The 25,970-nt window shown below is 41.8% G+C and overlaps 1 protein-coding gene across 1 annotated transcript in view; it reads right to left on the bottom strand.

Moving 5' to 3' along the window:
* Positions 1 to 25,970, bottom strand: part of LOC144792077 (cytochrome P450 2J4-like) — a 90,541-nt gene that overhangs the window by 45,853 nt on the left and 18,718 nt on the right. The window contains exons 3-6 of the mRNA XM_078666928.1: positions 20,111 to 20,271; positions 14,196 to 14,372; positions 12,681 to 12,822; positions 10,529 to 10,716 (exon numbers count right to left, since the gene is read on the bottom strand). Coding sequence (XP_078523054.1) covers positions 10,529 to 10,716; positions 12,681 to 12,822; positions 14,196 to 14,372; positions 20,111 to 20,271 — 668 coding nt within the window. The remainder of the gene's footprint in view (positions 1 to 10,528; positions 10,717 to 12,680; positions 12,823 to 14,195; positions 14,373 to 20,110; positions 20,272 to 25,970) is intronic.

Below are 25,970 nucleotides of genomic sequence, written 5' to 3'. Positions count from 1 at the left end.
GTGTTTTGCTCCCATCAGCCAATGTCGCCAGGTCAAGAAAGCGTCTCTAATGGCAAGCAGTTCTTTTTCCGCTATAGTATAATTTACTTCTGCAGGGCTGAGTTTCCTCGACATATAGGCGATTGGGTGTAGAACACCCGAGGTACCCTCTTTTTGGGACAAAACTGCCCCCAAAGCTATCTCAGAGGCATCTGCCTCTACGATGAACGGGAGATCCGGATTGGCATGCGTCAACACCGGGGCAGAGGAAAATGCAGTTTTTAATGCGTTGAACGCACGCTCTGCTTCCTGGTCCCACACGAACTGGGTGTTCTTCTTTGTAAGTTTCGTGAGGGGTGCCACCATTCCTGAGAACCCTGCTATGAATCTCCTGTAGAAGTTTGCAAAACCCAACAGGCTCTGTATGTCCTTGACATTCTTGGGTACAGGCCATTCCACTATGGCCTTCACTTTTCTTTCTGCCATCACTTGTCCCGAGGGCGTCAGTATCACACCCAGAAATTCCACTGTTGTGACATGGAATTCACATTTAGTGATTTTACAAAAGAGATGGTGTTCCTTAAGAGCCTGTAATACCGATTTAACATGGGTTATGTGCTCCTCAGTTGAATTTGAATAGACCAGAATGTCGTCTATGTAAACGACCACATGACGGTCCAAAAAGTCTCGAAGCACTTCGTTGAGAAAGAATTGAAACGCGGCCGGGGCGTTGCAAAGCCCAAAGGGCATCACCAAATACTCATAGAGCCCATACCGCGTTTTAAAGGCCGTTTTCCACTCATCACCCTGCCTAATGCGTACAAGGTGGTATGCCCCACGCAGATCCAACTTGGTATAGATACGTGCTGCACGGACTTGTTCCAGGAGTACCGGGATCAAGGGCAAAGGGTATTGATTTTTTACCGTGATGGCGTTAAGCGCGCGATAGTCAATGCAGCACCTTTTTTCTCCGTTTGCTTTCGGAATGAAGAATAAGGGAGACGCTGCAGGGGATCTGGAAGGTCTAATAAATCCTAGAGCCAAATATTTCTCAAGATACTCTCTCAGGGTTTCTGTTTCTGGCAACGTCAGCGCGTAGATCCTCCCGTTAGGAATCTCAGAGCCTGGGAGGAGATCGATGCGACAATCATAGGTTCTGTGAGGTGGAAGTTCTTCTGCTTCTTTGTCGCTAAAGACCGCCCCGAACTCTGCATAACAAGGAGGCAACGTCACGTCTTTTTCTGCAGCTGTGGCTATGGTTTGCATAGAAGCTAAGGCGGAAGCAGGGTTCCAAGGCTTCATCATACAGTGTTCGCTGCAGTATGGAGAAAGAAACTGGACCGTTTTAGTGGTCCACCGTATATCGGGGTCGTGTTTCTGTAACCATGGGAGACCCAGTATGATGCCATACTGTGGGGCTTCTATGATATTGTACACCAGCATTTCCTGATGATGATTATCATAAACCAGTTCATACTCCTGCGTGTGGTAACGTATGGGTCCTGCGTGTAGTTCGTTTCCATCTACGGCGTAAACCGTCTCTGGTGTGTTTTTTGGTACTAGCGTCACTCCTAGTCTCCGTGCTTCAGTGGCATCCATAAAACAACCCGTAGCACCTGAGTCGATCATCACACGTACATCCTGTTGTACTCCATCTATCGTCATGGTCATGTACAGAAACAAATGAGTTTTTTCTGCTTCTGTGCTTGGGGAGAGCGAAGGGATAACATGCGAGCTTGAGGGCTTCCCTTCCTCCGCCTTCAAGCCGTGTAGTTTCCCGACTCTTTTTCTGTTACTCCGGCGAGGCTTTGGCCTCCCTTGTATCTATTACCTTTTGGTTTCACCGGACATTCACGCAGGAAGTGGCCTTTCTTGCCACAATAGAGACATAACCCTTGTTTGCGCCTGTGGTCTCTTTCGCTCGTGGTCAATGAGGCTCGCACTGCCCCTACCTCCATTGCTTCGTTATGAGTAGACTGTTTCTCACCACTACCAGTTTGTTCATAGGGCATCACGGTCTTGTCCTTTTTCTTATGTTCTCCCTTTCTTTCTTTCATACGATGGTCCAATCGCAAGGAGAGCTCTATAAGTGCAGTGCATGTACGTGGTTGAGGATCGATCTGTGCCAGCACGTCCTTCATTTCCTCGCTAAGACCTTGATAGAACAACGCGGTTCTCTTGGCTTCTGGCCAATCTGTTTCTGCCACGAGTCGTCTAAAGTTGTTGAGATATGTGACAAGATCGGCATCCCCCTGTTTCAGCTTCAGCAGCTCACGATCTGCCGTGAAGGTTTCAGCCCTCCTATCGAATGTTTTTTCGAATTCTTCTCTAAAATTGTCCCAGTGATACAGAAGGGGGTCATCCCTTCTGACTATCGGAACCGCCCATTGAGCAGCTTCCCCTCCTAAATACGATATAAGGAAAGCCACCCTTGCCTGATGTGTGGAAAACATTTTTGGTTTGCACATAAAGTGCATTTGAACCTGCGTCATAAACACCTGCACCTTTTTAATGTCCCCATGGTATCGTTCCGGTGGAGCCAGGGGTATTTGGGCAGGCATCTCAACCACCACAGACGTGGTAGGGGAAGAGCCACCGGTAGCTCCCTGGGTTGTGGAGGTTTGCGGCAATCTATCCACCCTAGCCCGCAATTGGGCATTCTCTGCCCTCGAGGCGGCTACCTCTCTGTGGGACGCGGCCAACTCTACTTGTACTAAGGCCAAAGCAGCCAGAACATCCTCTAAGGTTGTCATGGCGGCTCTCAACGCAGCCAAGAGGAGGTAAAATCCTTAGGCCGATAATTCTGTCAAGGTTCGGCTTTAGACTTCCTCGGGGCTGAGTTGAGAGTCCAATACCCGGCCCTACTAAACTACCCCAATGCTCGATATGCAACGACACGAACAAATGAAGTAATTCAACGGGGCGCGGGAAAGGAAGGGAACAGCGGGGAGGGAGATCTGCAACGACAAAGAACACCAGATTAGCACACCCTATCTCCCTCACTCTAACAAGTATTCACAGTGCCCTTTACTAAAACAGTGTACTTCTCTTTATGCTTGAATAATACCTGTAAAGGAAAATACACAAGGCTTTATTCCTAGCGGAGACACTGCTGTGGAGGAGGTATGAGGACTTGTACCCAGCTGGAAAACAAAACATACACGGTATAACATATACTGGTGTAAGGTAACCTGATTAACTGTGGTATACCAGTAAATACCCTACACATACCCTGAATACTGTTTTATATCAGATTGTATGGGTATTACACAAGCCCCACTCTCATGACCTCTCCTGTCTCCTGCAGAAATGAAAAGAATAGAAGAACCATAAATTTTGCTTCTTGTGGAACCTCCCTTGAATGTACCAAGATACAGGCTCCTATTTCTTGTACGGAACGCAGTGTTGACTTCACACCGCGATCCCCCCGAGTTATTGTGCCCTGTCTCAATAAAGGAGTCGTAGTTATACTCCTACAGGGCTAATGGAATAGCGAGGCTCAGAGTCCTGGTGTAAGTGAGTCCCTTCGCTTTTCCTTGTTCTCAGAATATACAGATATATGCAATAATGTTTGGCTACACAGCAGCGCCAGGTTATTGCTGCTCCAAACTGCCCTTGAAATGACAAACAGAGCTCAGAAACATTGGCTACGCAGCAGCGCCAGGTTATTGCCTCTCCAACCTGCCCTTGAAATGACAAACAGGGCTCAGAAACATTTATCACTGCTGGGAGCTGTTGGAGGCGGCCGGCCGGTGTGCTGTTGGGATCGATGGAACCAACGCCTCACACCGCCGCCTTAAAGCCCCTTACTCACGGTTCTGACGGACTATGAAAACAAGTCAGACACTGCCAAAAGGACCGTAGCTCCGCACTCTCTTCTGGGACTTCGGAATTATCGGCGTTGCACGGCCGTTAGTTCCGCTTCTTTATTTCCTGGCATGCGTGCGCACATGACGTTCTGCGTGCATTACGCGCAGCATGCCGGGAACTGTAGTTTTCGTGCTTCCGTCTCCAGCCCGGGACCCGTGCACACTGATTTACATCGCGGGACATGACAGTAGCCCACAAACACTGAATGCCATTATGGGAAAGGTTCCCACCATCCGGGAGCAACAGCACAGCTTGAAGCAGTCTTACCCCATACAGGCCCTGAGGAATAACAGAATACTGACAATTTTCTTGCCGCTGGTGATGGCTTCCAAGTTAGAAGATTGCACAACTTAGGGTACAGTCTTCGATGCTGTATACACCAGAACACATGGCACCCTTTCAATAGCATTCATGCCAGATGTGTTGAAACAGATTCAGAATGAGTAAGGGCTGATCATGCCATAGATCTGGGAATGAAACTGATGAGTAATTTTGAGTAACATAAAAGGGGAGGCAGCAGAGCTGGCTATACCAATGCCTGAGGGAATTCAATCCCGCACAACAGGAATGCAAATTACCTACGATTTTCGAAGATACATATGCCTCTCTATGCCGAGATAATCTGGGAGCCAAACCTGGAAAATCAATAGTTAGGAGTAGCTCTGAGAGAGATAACTCAAAGCAAACACCCGATTCTTCAAGGAAGAAAAGTGATCATAAACAAACAAAAACAAAAAAAAAAAACACAGTCACAGGGTGGGTCTCCTCAACAGGAGCAAACAGACCGGAGATATGATTTGCGAAACCATGCCAATTTTAGCAAGCCTGACAGGTATCAGGATACTGATACAAGTTTATCTCGTTCTTTTCAGGAGACTTCCGAAAAGCGTTCAGAGAGAGACACACAGTCAGAGTACAGAAAGGACGAATGAGTCAAGTCTAAAAGGGAGACTTGGGACTACTTCATTAAACAGGAAAACAAACAAAAGACTTCAAAACCTTAATTGAAAAGGATGAATGTAGCCGGGATTAAAATGAGAAATGACCAGGCTACTGATAATTCTGTTTCTAAAGGGCGAATGGGCAGTCACTCTGCTGGACAGCGAGGCCGAAGTCACCATAGCTCACAAGAACTTGATGGACTTTCTGGAGGTAGTAGCGCTGAGTGGGCATATCACGAAAGAGACACCTGCTACAAGGGTAAGTGTCCCACATCGTTTATATGAAATAACACTCAAAATGAAGGGGGATATACCCAGGAAAGGGAAGGGTATCTTTTGGGAGAACCTGTCCTATGGTTATGACATTCTTTTGGCCAAAAATGATTGGCCACCTGAGTTTGTAATGGATTACCCAATGGGAGAAGTTCATTTTATTAGCTTTTTCCGACCTCGTGCCAGAATCAGTTAAAAATGTATATGCGCAGGAGTGGGTGTTAACGTTAGCTCCTCCACTTTACTGCAGCCATGTTGGGTGGGATGATAAGTCACCTCATCAGGAAATCCCATTAAAATCAATTCCTCTACCACAGGGACAATACCTGATTAAACATGAGGCAAAAAGACAAGTCAGGGAGATCTTAGATTAACATGAGTATCAGGGTGTGATTGAGAATTGCACCTCATCTATGAATTATCTCTTGTTTCCAGTAATGAGACCCAATAATTCATATTGTATAATCATAGATTATACAAATTTAAATGCATCCACACGCACATTTACAGTACAGAATGCACAAAGTGCCGCACTAATGAATAACATCATGCGGAAGAAATATAAAACAACACTAGACATCTCAAATTGATTTTTCTGCTAAGATATAGCACCTGGAAGCAAATATTTGACACCATTCTCATTGCCAATTTTGTCGATTACCCCAGGGGTATAGGAACAGCCCGGGTTGTTTTCAGCCAGGATAACAGAGTTACTTATAATTTTTTTGATGAAAAGGCATTGTCCTATGTGGATGATATCAATCTGACGGATGATGAATTCATGGAACTCTTGGCCAGAGTGAACCACATAGTCCTTGAGTTTACTAACCTGGGTTACAAATTCAATTTAAAAAAATCAAAAATTTCCCACCTCAGTGTCCTATTTCTAGGGTACTACTTGTCAAGTTTCGGCAAAAGCCTGGTACTACATTTTGTAGAAAAATGTGCACGACTCCAACCTCCAATAACAATGAAAAGACTACAATCCATTTTAGGATTCTTTTTTTTTGCTCATTTTTTTGTTGAAAAATGTAACGCGATAGTGGAGTCACAATTCAGTCAGCAGTGTTAGGTTGTTATGCATATACATAGTAAAAACACATTTTCCAAGTTCCCACAAGTTGGAAGTCAGGCTATATCTCAAATTTACATTGCTACCTTCATTTGGGGCCACACTCCCACCCATTGTTGTGAATGTATCTAGGACCCTAATTAAATATCCCCGATTCATGCCCTTATGTGGTTATAACAAAACATATCCTTATAAAGGCATATTTAGTCATAGCCAATGCAGTCCAAATACGGCAAGGCTACTCCCATAGACTCCTAGAAAGTGCAACGCATTCTTTAAACAAACCAAGCCTCCAGCAGCCCGGGAATTCCCCCTGCTTTTGTTTTGATTTGCACAAGAACTCCTGGAGTCCAGAAAGAACTGTAAGTTCTTAGTGACGTCTTATGTCCAACCTTACGTCAAACCCGGCACCTTCCAGGTATAAATATACCAACGTTGCCTTAAGCAAACAGACGGTGGTTTGGAGCAGAGCGGCTATCTACTTGCCTGAAGCCCAGCTGATGCGAGTGCCGAAGGAAGCCAACCCACCCATTTGACGCACTGAGAGAGACGCTGTCTTTTCTCCTGCCGAGAAATTCCAGCTCCGGTGTTTCCAGTCACCCTTGCGGGTTGCTGGGAGATCGAGTCCTGAGACAGAGATACAAGACCTCCTTCATTCTAGAATCAAGGTTCGGAGCTGATTCAGATTCTTGGCAAAAACCAACTTAACTTAAACTGCAACTTACTTAGGCTTAGGTCAGGTACACCGGGGTAGGCGTATCTTAGAAGCACCAGTTAAGTACGTTAGTCAATGTTTTTATGTATGTATATATTTTATCCATTTTAAAGTATCATATGGCTCAGAAACCATATTAATGCTTTTAACGTATTATTTCATAATACTACTTTTACTGTACGCACTTTACTTCATGATAAGCATTGCAATTTTGGCAACTCATTTCTCTTGCATGAGAAAGAAGACTGCTCTATATATAACAACTTTTATTGAAAACGCCCGTCTCTCTATTTCTCTGCAATCTGGTGAAATTAAGCATGCACGATTGACTGAGTGAAATAGCGGTCTATTGTTTTCACATGACTCTAGAGATATACTCTTTATTCTGAGGGAGCAAAGTTGTCATGTTTATGCGGTTGTCAGAAACTAATCCCTTCTTGTCTAATCAGGAGAGTTAACTCCTTCCTGAACATTCTAGAAAGTTTCTAGTGACCTCTGAGCTAGCTGGCAAAACTAATTAAGTCTAACATAGTCAGTAGAGACCTAGATTCTCATGGTTCTTGATAGTCCTTCACATGACAACAATGGGTGTGCTTATTGAGTTTCTTATTGCAAATCCTGCAATGTGATATAAATCGCACGGTTTGCAACAAAAAACGGTGTTTTTCAAATTTATCAAACTGCGAGTCATAAACATATTATCAAATTGCTAATTGGGTTTAGGAAATCATACATTTTTGCTGGTTCATAGGGGCAAGTTTAGGGCATCCCTCCCAAACAGCGATTTCTTAAGGTGTCTATTATTATTATTTTACTAACACTTCAAATGAGGAAATAACCCAATTGTAAATCAAAAGGGGTCTACTAGAGAATCCTCCCTCGTTGAGAATTGTCAAAAGAAAAAGTTTTAAAAGTGGGCAGTGGTCTATGGGACCACTTCTGACTCTTAAAAAATAGATTTACAAACTTTTTTTTTTTAGGCACATTCCATCTTTTGTTAAGGAAAACGGGATGTGTTAAAAAAAAATCTTTGCTCTCTATGAAAGAAATACCAGACATGATGGTCTGCTGACCACCGTAGGCCATTATCCCTGTGATGACAGCAAATTGTAGAGGGCTGCATTTGTGACCTAACTCATTAATAATTATGAGGTAGGTCAAATTGCGACCAGCTGCAATACAGTACCTTGTAAACCAACCAAACAGTACATAGGTTGGCTTGCAAAAAAACATAGAATTTGGAAAAAACACTTTTTATGAATCCTGTTTAAGTACATCTGGCTCAACATGTGATAGCCATTTTGATGACCCATATTTTTCTGGAAGGTCTCAATAATTCTTTCATGAAGACAAAAATTATGATTACAAGATCTAGGCTTAAATTGAGACTTGAACTTACTAATGAATTTATCTTACAAAATCCTAACAAAGAGGTCCAATACTTAATAAAGGTTTATCTTTAACACCATTCCAGCATGTCAGATTCTTTAATTAACATTAGCAACCTATCTTTTACCCTTACTTTAAAAAAAATTAAAAAGTTAATTTGAAAATATTTTGGGAATAACACCACCCACAATCTCGATAATGGAAATAAATAAAGCTGAAAAGGAATTTATTCAAGGGGGTTTACAACACTAATGACACATGAAACTTGTTGGATGAACATCTAGAAGATATTGCATAATCATTAGGCACTAAATATACTCACTATACTGAAAAAAGTTTAAATTGAAATTATTCATCTCTAAACTTCCAAATATAGTTTCAGTTACTACATTTCATAAATATTTTTTTACAGGAAATAGAACACTGGACATTTTATCATTCTAGACTGAATACAAATGATAAATATTTAGAAAAAAATGAGTGTTTAAAAAACAACAAATCTGTCATAGCAGGGACAGGAGATATGAGAGAATTGTGTGCTTTTGAACCTTTCAGATTATGATAGAAATCCTTGATTTTAATTGGGCAATGAAAATGCAATGTCGTGGTTGGAATGATGCTTTAAAAGATGTTAAAACTAAATTGCATTTACAGTTTTATGAAATAGTGCAATGAAGGTGTACTCAGAGATGATGAAGGTAGATATTTGAAGATCAATGATCCTACTATACCACTGATTTATTTTATTACAAAGGTTCACAAAGAAATGTGGTGCCCGACCTTTAGACTTGTAGGATGAGGCATAGGGCTGTCAATGGAATGATCTCAGAATATATAAATAATATATATCTCAAACTTTATTATGCTCCAACTTAAGACAGAAAAGGTTTCTTGAGTAGGATTTAAAGCACTCCATGGGGCAATGATTTCTTCTTAGTAACAAATGTGGTCCGAAGCTCATACAGAGGGGTAGCATAACAAAAATATTTGGAAGAGAATACCATTAATTTAATACCATGAGCAGCAAATTCTTTTTGACATACTAAAATGCTTTTGGAAGTGGAATGAGTTTTTTGCATAATTACTATGTTCTTGATCAAAAACAAATCTTGATGCAAGGCAAAGTAATGGGCTCAAGGTCTGCTCACTGTTGTGCTAATCCATTTATGGTATTGTATGATGAGCAGTAGGTCTAAATGAGGAGGTTACAAAAGTAAATTTAAGTGAACCAGTCAGCAACAAGCAAAGAGGAGAGGAAGCAATAGGGAATTGAGGCTGCATGAAATAGAAACATTCTGACATAATGATGTTGACTCTTTTCTCAATTGACAATCTAAATACAAAATATGGAAACATTCAATTCTGCTCAAAATCATTTTTGAGAATAATGACCTGTTGATTGTCAGCCATGACTAGGTTTAGCAAAATATGCACAACTGGGTTTTAAGATGGATTAGCACCATTGCAACTCAACATCCTGCTGCACTCCAGAGTTAGGATGTGAATCCTGAGGGAGCTCAAAATATATTTTAAAGATATAACCATTGTTAATATTTTAGCTCCCGAATCAATGATTTACAGAGAATAGAATTGAGCAGTAGCACAGCCTCAAAGGAAACATCTCTAGTCCCTTTTATTGAATGCATCAGAGACCGATTGAGAGGAAAGTATATACTTCTTATTTCTCAAGTAACTGTAATTTGAATAGTTCAGTAATTCTACCATGAGTAATTATATGTGTTAGCTGATCACATATTAGGATTTAGAAAAAAAATGTAATGATTCTTAATTTATATGGGTATTTTAATGTCCTTTGATTTGCACCACTGTGCTGTATGTTCTTCTTTTCTTGTGTCACTTTGCATATTGTACAGATTGTCCTCTGTCCATCATCATCCTCCTTCACATCACCTTTTACTCTGCTCAGTATTAGCCTTTCTAAATTCTTCACGCTTTGGTGAAATACTCAATTTTCTACTGTGTCAATAACTCTAATACCATGCCAGATAAAATTTTAAACTGGAAAATAAACTTCATTGCCCAACCAAAAACATCCTTTTTGCCCTTCCTCCATCACAGTCTACTTCACATGCTGATGATGCTTGGTGACAGAAATGTTAGTGTCTGTTTCATGCCCCATGCCACAATAACGGTAAGCCGGCATATTGCTAGTTGATAAACTTTGTATTCCTTGTTAGGTTATCTGAAAATGTTGTAATAGCTCTAATTGGCAGATCATAATCACTACTGTGCTTCACACTTTATCTCTCAATGCCAGTACATACATACCTTCTCAATGTTGAACCCTTGCAATGACATGTCGTCCACAGTCTGCCTAGGCATGCCAGTGGATGCAATGTTGCTTATGCGAAGTATTTCATGAATTACAGCATTAGTGTATGGAATCCTCTTTCGGTCCTCATACTGGATGACCTGAGATTCACCAAAAACAGCGGACAACTCCTTCTGAACTTCCTCTGGAGAGAAATGTTTACAGAGGTCAGAGAAATGGTCCTATTATTACCTACAAGTGAATGTCTATAATAAGGGCAGTTGTTGTCATGATAGCTCTTTTAAATTCAAGTCAAGTCAAAGCCTCTTAAACCATCCCGGCCTTAAGAAATTAATAACATCCTCAATCCAAATACCAGAGTTTTGCCCTTTCTGGTAATCAGTTTAGTAATGTTATTGTTTTTTTGTAATTTTCATTTTTTATGAAAGCTTACCAATTTATAGTGCTTGAATATGAAAATGCCCACAATCTATAAAACCAGTAAATCACCCTTAGAGGGTCATTTTCATTAACTCTGGTTTGTATGGTCCCTCCCCCAGTGTTAAAGCAGAATGAGTGAATATGTTCCTCTATCAAACAAAAGCATGAGGTACTTCCAATGCAGAGTTGACTGTCAATTGTGAAGTATGCTATGTGTAGCCCTTCCATTTATGAAGCTGCACAGTGCATGGTTATACCCAGATATAAGAAATAATAAATGCATGTATATGTCTGAGTTGACTATATTGTTGTGCCTTCTGAAAAATACTTGTTTCTCTTCATAAACATTTGTGTCTGGCAATTGGAATCATTGTCTGGGCATTTGTAGTTTTGTCTCAGCATATTGATTGATGTGCCTGTACATCTGATGGTTGTGGTTGCACGTCTGATAGTCTTGTTGCAGTGACTGTAATTGGACAAATGCAGCTTTGCTTGTGCTTACAAGGCTTACTCCTTAGCATATGGTGGTTTAGCAAGAACATTTGATGGTTGCTGCACCAGGGCAATTTGAAACTGTGCTGTGACATTTGAGACCATACCTGAATGCATGGTGCTGTAAGGATGCATAGGTGTCTGAGCTGAGCACACGATTCTGGCCCTGAGCATATAACCACTATTATTGGGAATATAAAAGTTGTGTGTAACATATGATTGTTTTGCCTAGGCATCTGTGAATGATTATTTCTGACTGGATATGGTCATTTGAGGCTGTGCATAATTATAGTATAGGTGTGCCATATTATGATTGTGTCTGGCATAATGAGGCTGTACCTAAGCATGTTGTGCACTGCCCTGGCAAAAGCTGATTGTATCTGGCATTAGATAGTTATGCTGGGGCATATACTGGTTTGAACTGGACACACAATCATTTTGTCTGTACATGTGAGGTGTACCTGGATATTTTGGACTGTGTCAAGACATAGAATGGAGGTGCCTTGGCACTTGAGGCTGTTTTTCAAAATATAAGGCTGTACTAGGGAAATAGTGGGATTTTGTGACTCATCTTGGACATTAAACTGCATTTGGATACCTGAGGGTGTGTCTCAGAATATGAGGGCTGGTACCTGTGTATGTTGTTTTAGTGTTGCTGCCCTAATGAGACTCTGCACCTGGCATATAATGGTTGGGCCCAGGTTTATATGTTGCTAGTTACTGACATATCCATTTATCCGCATTAATAAAAACTTGCACTATTTGTACATTTTTACTGTTATTCATTTTCATGGTTTCCCCAGCATCAAAGAAGGACACTTCACACCCAGTCCTGCTGTGCCAACATCTTAAAAGGTAATGTGCCAACACATACGGTAAACAGAGACTGTACCAAGGTTGGATGATATCACTTTTGCTGCCCCTGGCATTTGGCATTGACATAATTGATTGTTTCCCTAAATATGCCAATAGTAATCTATCAACAAGATTATCTGGGAACAGTGCTTGCTTTGAGCACCCCAGACTCTTGTGGGACGCAGTCTGAACTCAGCCCTTGGATCAGAACAGTCAATAAAACATTATTCCCTTTTTAGAACTTCATGACCATCAAATACGATTCTTTATTCTAGTTTGCTAATATACTTAATATTTCCACACCTTGGCTTCTAAATTCATACTCCACAAAGTATAACACAATAATTATGTGGGACTCATAGTATTCATCATGTATCCCACCTTGGATTTCTGGGTTATTCACCAGGTAGAGCAGTGCCCAGAGTAAAGCGGTGGAGGTGGTCTCCATCCCAGCTGCAAACAAATCAGACACAAGGCGGATCATGTTATCTTCATCAAATGTAGAGTTGATATCTTGAGAGTCCTGGATTGGAAAAAAAAACATTCATATTCAGCAAATATGAAATAATAAATGAGCATCATGTATTGTGAAGATACCCAGCCATGAGGACTGATGAATGACAGAAACAAGTTTTGTCTTCTTCAACAAATGCCATTGATGGAAATGAAAGTATCAAACTGTAGAATCAAATTCTATAGAAAAGGGCCAGAACCTTCTAAAATTGATTACTGGAATTAAAGCTTTAATTTGAAAACAGGGATTGATAACATTAGATATTGATGAATGGGGTGAGGTTATAGTTTGCACTCTTAGGTGAGTAGGTAATGAATGTGAACTACCCACGTCTGGGGTGGTGGTAGATAAGCAGGTCTTTAGTAGTGGCATGTGTGGAATCAGTGACTTGAGTTTGAGGAGGATGGCTAGAGGGATATCTGCATCATTAAACAAGAAACTCAAACTGTTAGGGCAGATATTGCAATTCAGCCACTTAAAAAATCTACAACAAGGTCTTTGCCCTAATTCTGTAGGTATCAATGGTTTGTTGGGACTGTGTTTGTACATCGGTCTTCAAAGAACTCTGCCAAGGACTTGAGGTTGATAGCGTACTGAGGCTTGTGACCAGGTTCCTTTTTACAGAGAAATTGGGGTGTTCATAGAGCTGTTTAGATGGTGATTGCAGGCCTCATTTAGAAGGAAAAGTATTTGAACTCTAAGTTAATTTTCTAATTAAGGACTGAGGTAATTCAAGAGCTGTGAACCCAGAGCTCTAAAGCTTTTGCCATGATATTTTGCACATTGAAATGAGGTCCTTCATTATGAGCTCATGGTTGGTAGAGATAATTGCACAAAACCCTCTTTCTTGCCGAGATCAGATTAAAAAGTGACATGGACTTTACTCCACCCAATGATTACTAGGTGAAATAAAGTTTGCATCCCCTGTTCAATTTTTGCAGGTAAAACTCAAAATTTAAAAGGGGAAAATATGCAGTAATGGAAATGCAGATCTTTGTGCAGTTACCACCAAAAGTCTATTAACTTCCCGATCAGAGATTGTGATTGGCCGCATGGAGGGGGCACAGTCTATTGATATTCCTGGCCAATGTGTCTGCAGGCTTTGAGGGTGGTGCAAAAAATATTAATATGATTCACGTGACACAGAATATGGACATTGGCTGTGCAGTCTGAGGAGTGTCTGCATTTCTTTATTAATTGCTGTCAATCATTGAGACTTGAAGCTGATAAAGCCAAGTGTTTGATAAGATCCTGGAACACAACAGTCATAAAAATCCCTGTTGTATCATGGTTTATTTGGTGGCCACTTTTGTTCCCCACATACTTGATCAATTTATTGGAGGCAGAATAGATGAGTCAATGGTGTAGCAGTGAATACTCACTTGCGATATTTTAGTTTGATAGAAATCTATCAAGTCCTGGGGCTCTTCAGACATTCCATTCTCTTTGTGACTTTTGATTTCCTTCTTCACAAATTCCTCTATAATGGCAAAGCATTTAAAGATAGTCTTATGAGGTCCTGGAAGACGCCGCATCAGCCAGGGGAAAACATCAAAGAGCTGGAGGGAAAGGCATTGGAGTTGATTAAGCAAAGTGCTTTTTTTGTCAATACCTTCAACAAATCATAGTCAATTGGGACAGAGTACTTTCTGAATAATTTTCTCCTTCTAAAATAGATGCATTTGAGAATATTGATAGATATTCAAAGTCAAATTCAAAGTCAAAGTATCTTTATTCGGTTAAAATTTAAAACCATCCAAGCACAGATCACATCACAACTACCTATTATACATTATAAGTAAGTCAGACAATAATACATATGCCAATTTAAAAGAGACCATTTGTCGTCCATAGGTACGCACCCCAACCAAAAAATGCCATTGGCTTTCAAATAAAGACGTTAAAAAGTTTGTCACACACCAAAATCCCAAGGTTAAAAATCTCATTTTACATAAAATACTTTAAAAAAGAAGGAGTGAAAAAGCACTATGATTGAAGTTTGTTTCTTCGCCTAATTGCCCCAGTGATATAAGTAGCTACCCCAAAGCACACAACCGAGGAACCGAGCATTTGCAAATAGGCTAGGGCTGGCCTAACTTGCTCAAAATTAGCCCCTCCTAACAAAGGTAAAATAAAATTCCTGCGCAGTGATACATCGAAATCACAGAAAAAAAACACGTGGAGTGTATTCTGCTCTGAAAAATTATCACAAGGGCAGGGACCCAACGACCCCTCTTTTGAAAAGCCTTTTGGGAATGACAGTGGCCAGGGGAGCATATTATATTTGAACCTTGTTAACACAAACAAGTGATAGGGTTTGTTTATGTAAGTCAGTTATGGCTGTATCTCTCTTCCTGAACTCAACATAACAAAACTCCTCACCAAAGGTTTGGTTAGTTCCGCTTCCTCCCTTGCTGACATTACCCTATTCAGGAACTGGGACTTCAAGTCTCTAATGGCCACCTTGCCAAGGGCTCTAGGGTTTGAAAACAGATCAGAACAGCCCAATGAGTCCATTTGTGTCTTAATATAGTGAATCCAAGGGATATCAAATCCTTTGTCTAAAGACACACAGTCCTGAATAATTAACTGGGTCAGATTAGGTGGCGGCTGAGCCCAGATTCTTAACCTACATAATAGTGGGGCAACCGCAATCTGATCTGAAATAAAGACAGCACCTAGGTCCTCATGAAGATTAAAAATTGGAGTAGAGGATGGGAGCAATAGCAGCTTGCGAAAGAAATCATTTTCTGCTGTCTGTATATCGCCAGTGTCAGTATAGCCCCATACATCACTCCCATACATAAGAAAACAGCAATGCCCCTGCACTATACAGTAGTGATAATTGATTGTTTAGTGTATAGAATGTCAATTCAATACATGAAAAACCACAATAGAACACCACCCCATTCAGTTGGACATTTGAAACATGGGCGAACAGTTTTGACAAAACAAAGGTGTAGAAAAAATCCGCTGTTGGTGTGAAAGTTCTGTTTATTGTTCCTATATGTAGGCCTACACGTGTTTCATCGTAGGGAAACAGACTGCGAATCTTCAGGGCCTAATAGGCGAGGGGCATAAGCACCTCGGTCTGATGCGTGATAAGGAATCCTGTGTATGGAGTTTAGAATATACGTAGCATCCACTCCAAGAGACTTGATGAGTCTCAAAGGTTTTGCAAACTTGTGTGAACCGGGAGGAGACGATAAATAGGTAGTTTCCAGAAAACGTCACTGTTTAAACGATAACAAGGCGGGTGCACCTCTTCTTTCGTGTTCTCCCTCTTGATATTCCCGGCGCCGTTTTCCTAGGACGGTACTCCCATACTTAACCAACGGGAGGCAGTTATCATTATAGATCTTTATGAGGGCTGGGAGTGGTTTAGAGCCTATCCTTCTTGCGAATCCTAGTAATGACCCAGTCGCTCTGGCTAAAGTATTCTTCTTGTGAGCACGCTGCATAACCCATGATCGTCTTTCATCAAAAAGTACGCCTAGATATGGGAAAGCAGGGACTTTCGTGAGTTCAATACCCTTGCAATAAAATTTGGTCTTTTTAGCCCGTCCCTTTCCAATAGTCATAGAGTGTGACTTTTTGAAGTTAGTAATTAGGTCTAGAGAGTCCATAAAATCAATAAAACAATCTAAAAGGGATTGTAACCCCCGCGACGTCCTAGCTACCAAAACAGCATCACCTGCGTACAGTAATGCCGGGATCATTTTTGAACCTGCTCTGGGGACATCCTTACAAGAAGAGATCAGGCCAACACCCAGTTTGTTAATGTAGAGTGTAAACAGCAGGGGTGCAAGAATGCACCCCTGTCGCACCCCTCGCTTGACCGGCCATGCCTCAGTTAGGCTGCCGTTCTCATTGCAACGAACAGCCACCGTGGTATTTTCATGGATGGCTGCCATGAAGGAAATCAAAGCCGGTTCTAGCCCAATACTATGTAGAGAAGGCCAATGTTTTTGCCTGTTTACAAGGTGGAAAGCAGTGTATAAGTCCATAAAAGCTAAATGGATGTCCCCACGCTTAGCGACCGCGTACTTCCCTATTACTAGGTGTAGATTAAGGCATTGTCCCGTCGTGCCCTTTCCCTGCCTAATCCCATACTGCAGGTCCGATATGATGCTGTTTTTGTCTAACCAATCTGTTAGACAGGTGAGTACGGCCTTCCCCATTATCTTAGCTGCAGGGTCCAAGAGAGAGATCGGTCTATAACAGGCCTGATCCTCTCTTGAGCCTTTTTTTAAAAATTGGAATTATAACAGCTTTGGCCCAAGACTTGGGAAAGCTGACCTTGGTCGCAACATTAAAAACAAGTGTCAGAATTCTAGCCCATACAATGGCATCTGCCCTATAGAGATCTGCTGGTACGCCATCTGGCGCTTTACCCTTTAATGTCGACATAATCGCCTCAGTCACTTCCTCCTCTGTGAATAGCACATTTGAGGCATGGATGTTAGCCCCTTGTGAGATAGGCAACTCCTGGCTCACGTCAGTATATATGCCACTAAAATGTTCAACCCACTTTTCTGGCGAGATAAGAATCTGGTGCCACTGGACATGACGCTTGCTTGGCTGAGTTCGTCCCAGGCCATTTCTTTTAGCTGTGTCTTTCTTGTTTTAATTGCAGATTTATACGCCCTTCTAGCCTGCTTGACCGTGTTTACATCCCTTGTGGACTCCTTCAGGGCCCCCAGTAGTGCAGTGTGCGCACTAGCACACGCTAGGTCAAACCAATTTTTATGTTTTTTGGGCCTTACTTCGCAATGTAACGTCAAGTTGACCGCTAGAAATTCATGGAGGGTTTTTCTCTTGTTTATGTGTGTGTATGTGTGTCTAAAACAAACTGAAATTAGCAAGTCTATTATAAAAGAAATAGAACATTTGATAATTGTGTAGCAGTATGAACTTTACAGCATCAGTGATGCACTGCAGGGATTAGGGAAGAGATATTGAGATTAAGCCCTGCCTTCTTACATCTTGGTCCAACGGTAGACTGTTACCTTGATTGGCCTCCTCACAAACATAGAAGTAAATGGTCAAGGACATGTAATACAAACTCTGATAAAGATGTCCTCTCTTCCTTGAAGAAGCACCCACCAGGCTAGTATAAAAGACCACACAGTAAGAGGGGTGGTTATGTAGCCATGAAGCTTTTTTTTATTTCCTATTCTAGGCTGTGTGAGAAAAGACAGCACAACTGTGACTGAGGCTGGATTGGAAATGGGTAACACTGGAGAACCCCTCCTGGACCAAAGGCAGTAGTCCACTTTCATAGCCAGGCGAACCGGAGGAGCATGACCCCTTCCATCCCCAAAAATATTTATGAGGGATAAAATTAGATACTATCTCTGTCTGGTACTAAAACATTTTCTAGGCCTTCTTTTGCCTCTTGTTCAAATCTGACTGTTTTGTTTATGTGCCTGGATCCTGGTCTGGTTATTTTAACGTAATTGCAACACACAGGTTTAGCATGGCTATGTGCCTGAAGGAAATTACATGTGTGCAATATATTGATTACGGGTAATTGTATTGCAAAGTGCGCAAATTAACCTATTCTACAAAATACATTTAAAATGTATTGAATACATCCAGAGTGTTTGTCTGCATTCCTATAGATTATAAGTGGTCCTCAATATATACCCCTCCTATTTTTTCTTTTTCTTCCCTACTCCAGATAGCCCTCTGGCATTTCTCTGTGTATCCCCTGTGCGAACCTGTTACATAGCTTGTGTCCACCGGTGGTCATCCCTTCACTTTAGAATCAGATCTTTATTCTCTATGTCACTGTCTAATTTCCTGGTTCAATACTCAACTCCTACTGCCACCCTCTACCCCCACACAATCCCAGTATTTCTCATTTCTTGTGACCCCCATATCCAGCCACACTCCCTAGCTTACCCCTCCCCACCTGTTGTGTCGCACAGCCTCAAACTAAGCCACGTCTATTCCTCTTGTTCCCTAACCTACTCCCACTATCTACCCATCCAGCTCTCAATTATTGATGAGCCAGTTCTCTCTCATCTTTTTGAACTCCAGTGTTTTGAAATTTCCATTCAACTTCCACAATGTTGATCTGCTTTGTAACTGTGTTGTCAACTTCACAACATGATGGAGTTTCCTAGTGTAGGAAACTTATCTTTGTGCACCAGTGACCCTGAGTTATTTTATTTTTATGTAGCAAGATTGTTGGCATTTTGTCTGTCCGGGCATTAAATGATTGCCAATGAGCTTCCACTGCATGTGTTTTGTCTCTTAAACAGGGCAAATGCTCTGGGATAAACCAACTATTATAGTTGATGGGTATGTCCACTGCAAATTGCACACAGATTGTGCAGGTGGCATTAAAGACAAATACACCATGTAAGGCACAGCTAGGCATGTGCCTTGCTAATCCAAAATACATTAATTGAGAAACATCCATGACATACTGTGAGAAAGGCAGCAGTGTAAGCATATCAAAAGGGCCCAGTTTTTGACATTGGAATAATAACTCTGTTATTAAGCTAGTCCATTTCCTGTCTGCTTGTAAGTTGCCAAGTCCAGATGCATAATGCTCACATTCAAAACATGCAAATTGTTCCCAAATGCATGTGAATAAGGAAACCATGACACCAGATTATTGTAAAAGTCTGTATTCTTGCACCTTTCTAAAATTTAGTATTTGGAGCTACTATAAACACCCATCTTGTGACACTGTAATAGTTAAGGAAAATTAAAACTATTAGCAAATACAGATTTGCAAAAGTCACAACAATGTTTTCTAGAAAGGACATTTTGGTGTGATTTCAATCATTATTGTATTTTGTGCTAAATTACTTTGGAAACTATAGCTTATTTATTTCTTTGCTATCATTTTATTTAGCATTGCCTTTTTTCTTTCATTCTGTTTAGGCCTTGCACGTGTTCCTTCTCAACTACTTCTGCAATTGTGCTCTACCTGTGTTTGATTTTGTCTTTTGCGAGTTTTATCCTCTATCTCTTGCTCTCCCCTTCCAGCCAGATATTTCCCTCTTTATTTCCGCTTCCCCTCATTCCCCTTTTCTTGTTTTCCTTCTTTAGCTTCTTACTCATTTCTCTGCTTTTCTCATTTCATTTCTACATGTCCATCAGTCTTCTTATTTGGTTTTCATCCACACATATTTCCAAAAACCTATATGCCTTATTTACTTGCCTTCCATTCACATGCTTAATTTTTATCTGTCTCTCTCCAAAACTGCAACTATCTGAGTTCAAGGTGTTTCTTATGACTAACAAATAACATAGAATATGATGCTATTGTGAGACTCACCTGGGCCCCTATGCTGCCTAGCTTCTTAGTAGCCTCATCAGTGGCTTCAATGAGCTGATGGAATTCTTTATCATCCCTGGAGAAGCGATGCCCAAAAACCACAGCAGAGATCACGTTGGAGACAGAATGGACGATTGCCGGAGAGGGATCCAGGCTTTTCCCTGTGAGCGAAAAATACAATGAGTGGCTGGAGCATGCCCCAGCAAGCCAGAGAGCTTAAGGACCACATCTGATGTCCTGTCAAAATAAGAGAAGGAGAGAATGGATGTGAATGCTGTGCAGACTAGTTCAAGGGATAGTTTCAAACATAATTTATCATGTTGTTTTTCTTAATTTCTAGCTGTGAAGGTTATTCCTTGGTGTTGCAGATGCAGGGACATTCTAGCAATATCAGTGAAATTGCAAGTGTTCCCTCCTTACCCGCTAACCAAGATAATCGACACTTGAGGGTGATTTACAAACATTTTGCACTGGGTTAGTGCCATACAAGTAATGCTAACCAGCACAAAATGTTTTTTTTGCTATTTACTTTCCAGCGTAAAACATGTTTTTTACCAGAGAGCACCCTTAAAATAGCGCAAAGCATCGTTACTTAGCGCCGACGAGGCGTTACATGGGTGTTACTTGGGCGTTTCCATGCAACCACCCATGCTTTTTGATGCAAAACCATACTTACAAAGATTTGTAGATATGGGTTTGCGCCAAAAGATAACACACCTTCAAAGGATGGGCTAAAAGGATAAATGCTTTCATTTCTTCGTGCTTTTCCAGCTTGGCATGTGTGCTTCACTGCGCAGCATGCATGCAAAGTGGAAGACTTTACATTGTGCCTAGGCATAGTAGCTTGTACCAGAAGGGTACCCTTCCTGTACAAAACCTATGCTAGACTTATGCACACACCCTAGCGCTATGGCGATAAGGTGTGTGCCTGGCGCACAGCAGCTGAAATCAGTGCCGGTGCATGGAAAAGGGGAAGAGAGAGCCATATCTCTGAAGACATGGTGCTTTCCTGCTCCCTCCCTGTCGTGCACTTGCTGGGAAACCTGGTCTATCCTAAAGGCTTAAAAGATTACATTTAAGCATAATACAAAAAGTTATCACAGTTGAAGTAATGAATGTTACACCAGAGTTGTTATTCTGTATAAACAAGCCGCACCTTAATATTACATGTGCCATAAAAGTACTTAAAAATAGTAACCAAAAATCAATTAAAACAATAAAACAACCCAAATAAATGTTGTGAGTATACTGTGTAGGTTTATTGTAGGGTTTACTCCAGGGAATGTCTACTTGTAATACATTTTCACCTGCCTTTTTCTACATTTTACAATTTTTATGATGTTCCGGAAAGATAAAACATCTCAAATTTGGGGAAGTCATGCTTTTCATTCCCCGTGCTACAATCTACATACTAAAGGGAAATAAGTGAAAGAAGGTTCTTTTCTGTAAGATATATATCACTGAGTTATTAAACAATGAAATAAGTATGCTTCACATCACAGTTTTTCCAATTTAAGAAGCATCTTAGAGAAGTGTGTCATTAACTGGGCATTGGCAATGAATGCAATGTTTTTAGCCCAAGTACAGTGACCTAGTACTAACTAAAAGTAAAGATCGACCAGACCTTCTAAACGAAATGAGAATATCCTTCAAGGGGCTATTCTGAGTACCAATAAATGCCAGATTGGGTTGCCAACAATTGTTGTCAGTGGGGTATAGAATACATTTCAAATGTCTATTCAGCAATATCCTTGTACCCATTAACCCCAGTTTACATGCGCTAAAACGTTTTTGAAATTTTCACTGCAAAATTAACTTGTAATAAGTTTTTCATCCGCTTCTTTATTAGACTCTTCAATCTTTGTGTTTAGAAAGTTTATGTGTTTCCCAAACATAGTACATTTGCAGAAAAAATGTCCTGGTATTTTACACTAGTCTTTTTTTAAATCTGCATTTACAAAATGCTGGCCAGAGAAAGTTGTGTAAACCATATGTAAACCAGTTTAGCAGACCATGAAACAAATATGGTTCAAATTTCAATTGATGTTTAAATTAATAGTCATCCAAAAACAATGCTATGTTTTTGACAGTGAATTGGTTCATCAGTGGCATATTATGACACAGTACTATCTATACTACTATAATAAAGGAGAAACTTGCAGGCTTTGAGGCAAGTAAACGGAGGAACCACTGCGCCAATCTACACACCCGATACACTGTAGAAATCGGCAGGGTGTGTAGATGGTTATAGGCTATATAAACTTAAAAAAAAAACCTTATTTAAAAAAAGTAATAAAAAAAATTGTCCCCCCAAAGTAGCGCCGGCCCCGACGTGCGAGCTCACGTCGAGGAGCGGCGTCAGAGCGGCGTCAGAGGACCGGAGACATGGCGCGGGGGAGGAGCTGTCACGTGAGCAGCAGCGGACAGGCCAGCGGCGGTGAGAGACCAGCATCCACAAAGTTACAGAGGCGGTGCTTTCATTATGCCTCCCTTCGCTCTATCCTTTTTCTCCTTTTCTGTATCTACCTCTCCTCGGCTCTTCCCTCCCCCCTCCCTCTTTGCCTCCCCATATCCCTCTTTCCTCGCCTTGTCTATTTCCCCCATCTCCTCTCCCTACCCCCAGCCTGCTAACAGCACTTTATAGCTGTCATCAATTAGTGCGGCAAGTGCTGAATTATATCTCACTAATTAAACCGCCTGTTGCCGAGCTCAGCGGCTGCAATTACACCCGAGGAAATAAGCCCGTGCAGAGAACATCAAAGTCTCTCCTTCCCAGTCTGAGCAACACAGCTGCTCGAGGAGGGGGCTTCGGGGGGACTGCACAGCGCTTAGAAGCAACAGGAGGACTGTGCACAGCCACAGCTACCAGAAGACTCTGTGTCAGAACAGTGTCCGTCCTGTTCTGTCCCTGAACAAAAGAAGTCATTTTGGGAATTGTAGTTTTGTGTAAGGTCATCTGCACACTGTGGGCTTAAGTTTGAAACAACAATATGTTGTTAAAGAAACGTCCGGGAGTGGAAATGTAGGGTCCTGGAGAAATTTTACAAAACTATGCGAGGCCTCTACAGGACAGAGGCAAGTTGGGGAAGAGCAACACAGAGGCAGTGTATGATGCGAAGGGTTAATAAGGCAGAGTGCTGAACATGTAGGGGTAAAAAACATAACACAGCTAGCTGTACGTGGAGTGCATAACACCCAGATGCCCGAGGTGTAATCGTAATTGCATTTATAAAGTGCTTGCTACCCCAGACGAGGCGTTGAGGTTAGTGGTGGCTGATTTGTGTGTGTGTGGCAGGGAAGTGTTAGAAACAAGCATTTGCAATGCAATAGGTCTCGCATTAGGAAAGTTTGGGCTATTGGTATTGTAAATTGCAAATTTTGTATTTATGTTTTGTATTTGAAAATAGATAAATTATTAGCTTTGTCATTTACAATGCCAATAGTTATACCTTTCGCAAATGTGACACCTATAGCATTTGTAATGCAATATGTGTTGTGTTTACGTGACTTACTTGTATTGATATTACAAATAACAATGGCTTTTAATTTCTTTTCAATAATTAATCTATACTACTATTATAAAGGAAGAACTTTGAACCTTTGAGGCGGGTAAACTCGGGAACCACAGCGCCAATCCACACACCCGATACATCGTTGTAATTTTCAGGGTGTGCAGATGGACATCGGCTATATAAATTAAAAAAATATAAGTTATTTAAAAAATTTACGAGAAAAAAAAGTAGTCCCATGGAAGTAGCGCCGGCCGCGACGTGCGTGCTGACATCAGGAGCGTGGGGAGGAGCGGCATCCAGGAGCGCGAGGAGGAGCGGCGGACATGAGCGCAGGGAGGAGCGGCGGACAGGCGGGGAGGAGCGGTGAGGAGCTGCGGACAGGCTGGGAGGAGCGGAGAGGAGCAGCGGACAGGCGGGGAGGAGAGGCGAGGAGCGGCGGACCGGTGAACTCAGGAGCGCGGGGAGGTGCGGCGGATGAGGTAAGGCTCCGGGGGACCCACGGACAATGTCGGAGTGGGCGGGGGCCCTGAAGCCAAGGTCAGGACGGGCTACTACTCTGGGGGACCCACGGACAACTCCGGGGGACCCACGGACAATGTCGGGGCGGGCAGGGGCTGGGGCGGGCGGGGGCCCTGAAGCCTGCTTGCTAGCGGCGGACCAGTGAACTCAGGAGCGCGGCGAGGTGCGGCGGATGAGGTAAGGCTCCGGAAGACCCACGGACAATGTCGGGGCGGGCGGGGGCCCTGAAGCCAAGGTCGGGACGGGCTGCTACTCCGGGGGACCCACGGACAATGTCGGGGCAGGCGGGGGCCCTGAAGCCTGATTGCTCCCGGAAAAGGTCGGGACGGGCTGCTAGTATAAGCATAAAGATCAACATCACTTTGTAAGCTACTTCAGATTTGTCTCTGATGGACTCTGTGCAGAGAACTAATGAATGTCAGATTGAGAGGCAACAAATAATGCCAGTGCAATATGATGGTCAGCAACAACTTTGTACCTTGACAGTCATATGCAAGTTAGTTCTTATTCTATTAAATTATCCTGATTCGCTTGCTGCCAGGTAACATATCTTACAATCGATAATAATAGATCTTACATTTCACATGATTGTGGCAGCTATCGAGCCACTAAAACACACTGTTCACACTGTACTTATACATTGCTAGACCCTGGAAAGAAATTTGATTTGAAGTTTCTTTTAAGAGAACATGCTGCATTATTTTAATAGATATAAGTATGAGAAAGGATATATATCTGTTGAAGTATTTGTGTTGTAATATGTATAGCTTAAAATGTGTAATGTTTTCTTATGCTATCAAATACATACGCTTGTACTGATATTTCTGAATTTAGGTGGACAAGGGGATAACATTCTACATCTGCACTTACATGTAAGAACTAAGACCTTCTGGTGTCTCTGATACAAGTGGTTAGGTATGGACTTCTCATGTGATAAGTGAAGAACCAACACTTTTATTAGACCTGTGTAACTTTGCGATGTGAAATCAGATCCTCCGCCTTAAGTGGAAATGCCCATACTCTTAGGATACTCTCACATTCATTGAGTATTTTCTAGAATTCTGACATTAAGTGCAGCAGCAGCGGTTTGGACTGGGGTTAAAAACAAACTGGGGCTAGGGAGAATGAATTTCTTCACCACTTTATTCGGAAATCCTTCGCTCCCCGAGGTATTTCATGATAGAGTTATGCAACTCTGGGATTCGCTGGAGATAAAGAAGATGGGGGATCTTTTCGATTCAGATGGTATAATCTCATTTGAGAAATCTCAAAACATCTTTAATTTAAATCATAGGGAATTTTTTAAATACCTGCAGATTTGCTCCTCTATCATAAAGAAGAAAGGGGGAGGGGAAGCTTTCTCTAAAGACCCAGTCATGGAAGTTGTTAGGAACCCAGATGGGTGTACTATCACCCAGATTTATGGCGGGCTGAGCCAACTATTGGCTGACGACCTAGACAAGCATCCTGAGAGAGTGAGAGTGGCTAACCTTCAAGCACAACACTTTAAAACAATCTTCTAACTCTATTACTCACCAGCTTAGATTGCTCAATGGGGAGGGACGAAAGGTGTTTGCTGCCACCGCTGTCAGGCGGATGAAGCAGATATAGTTCATATGTTTGTCTCCTGTCTGGTGCTGGACCCTTTAAAGAGATCTATAGAAGAATTTCTGGGGAAAACTCTGAGGATCCAAAAAAAGCTGACAGTCGAGCTGATGGTATTAGGTGTGGCTCGGAATGGAACACCGTTGGTTCAGCGCAAATTTCTATTTCTAGCCATGGATGTTGTCAGAATTGGTATAGCATTTGCTTGGGTGGATCCTAAACCC

This window comes from Lissotriton helveticus, chromosome 11, assembly GCF_964261635.1.
Source record: "Lissotriton helveticus chromosome 11, aLisHel1.1, whole genome shotgun sequence".
NCBI classification, from domain to species: Eukaryota; Metazoa; Chordata; class Amphibia; order Caudata; family Salamandridae; genus Lissotriton; species Lissotriton helveticus.
Note: the sequence above shows the minus strand (reverse complement) of the source record. Positions and strands in the feature narration are given on the sequence as shown.